General features: G+C 35.6%; 1 protein-coding gene across 1 annotated transcript; it reads right to left on the reverse strand.

Moving 5' to 3' along the window:
- Positions 1-70: 70 nt before the first annotated feature.
- Positions 71-1289, reverse strand: LOC21383743 (extra-large guanine nucleotide-binding protein 1; the record flags this gene model as incomplete). Its single annotated transcript, XM_010114812.2, has 3 exons — positions 931-1289; positions 392-452; positions 71-294 (listed from the first exon to the last, which is right to left on the reverse strand). Coding segments are annotated over exons 1-3 (551 nt in total), but the record flags the coding sequence as incomplete, so codon positions are not given.
- Between the last annotated feature and the right edge of the window lie 6 nt (positions 1290-1295).

The following is a 1295-nucleotide window of genomic DNA, read 5'->3' on the forward strand; positions in this document are numbered from 1 at the left end:
AAAAAAAAAGACTAAAATTTCAAGTACCAACAAATTAATAACAAGTAACTATCAAGAACTGGGTGCTTACGTGGGAGCTAGCTTTCCGAGGCAATCCAGCTCTTCTCCTGTGTCCCCATCCAGGACTCTCCCGGAAATTTCAATTATGTATGATCTATCTCTCGAAGTAGGCAGCCCTCTATTAGTTAGCAAATCCAAGTCTTTTTGGTTCAGTTCTCTTCCATTCACAAAAACACCTGTGTTTCCACCAGCACAGTTCTCTGGCATTGGATAATTAAATTCTTCAACGTATGGCTGCAACAGAAATGACAATCTCATAAAAACCTTTATACAAACGCAAGTAAACAATAACTTTTTCTATGCAAATAGTATAATAACTGATTGGTCTTACAGGGATTATGCCAAGACAGGGCCCGCCCATGATGCCCCAGAATCCAGCTCGGTAATCATACCTGGTTTGTGCAATAAAAGGAAAAAGATTAATACAATAAGAGGCGTGAGAAATAAATCTCATAATAATGTAACTAAAGCTTTAAACCACTAAAGGAAAAATGAAATAAAGCCTAACTTTCTGACTTCTGACAAAGAACGTTTAAATTTCATGGTATGAAACCAATAATAATGCCTCTCTAAAAAATGGATTAATATCTTAACATTATTACTGTATCCGATACTTTAAAAACCTCCGAAGACATTATTTTTAGAAGAAAACATGCTTTTTAGCAAAAGCATATTTGATCTTTTCTGTTTCGAAGAAATATTAATAACATGAAAAATCTATCAATAATTTTTTCTACATCAGAAAGTTTGGATCTATCATTGATTATACAACACAATTAACAAATAATAAGCATGATGATTAACAAATAATAAGCATGATGTAAAGCGCGTATTCCTTGCAATGCATTTCTCCCAGTTGTTGCAACTTACCAATAATCTCCAGGATGGATTGTTCCAGCCAGCTTTTGAGCCTTCCTTACCACACGGTCTGTTATCGGATGCCCATTTACTGAAACATTGATTTTGCCATGCTCATCCGCTTGATTAGATCTTGAAAAATCTTTAAAGCTCTTTTTGATGTTTGAAAAGAAAGATTCACCCCCTTTATTTACTTTAATCTGATCATCTGTTCTGGTTCCATCTCCTGAATCTTGCGAAATACCAGTATTTGAGTACTCATTGAATGAGACCTCCATCTCAGTTGCGAGAGACGCCTCTTTCAAAGAATTTTGTCGCGAGGTGATTTTATTCAGTTTCACCTTCTCCTGGTCTGAGCGACTACTTCTGTTTCCTTT

This window comes from Morus notabilis, unplaced genomic scaffold (genome assembly GCF_000414095.1).
Source record: "Morus notabilis unplaced genomic scaffold, ASM41409v2 C11399042, whole genome shotgun sequence".
In the NCBI taxonomy this organism is placed as follows: Eukaryota; Viridiplantae; Streptophyta; class Magnoliopsida; order Rosales; family Moraceae; genus Morus; species Morus notabilis.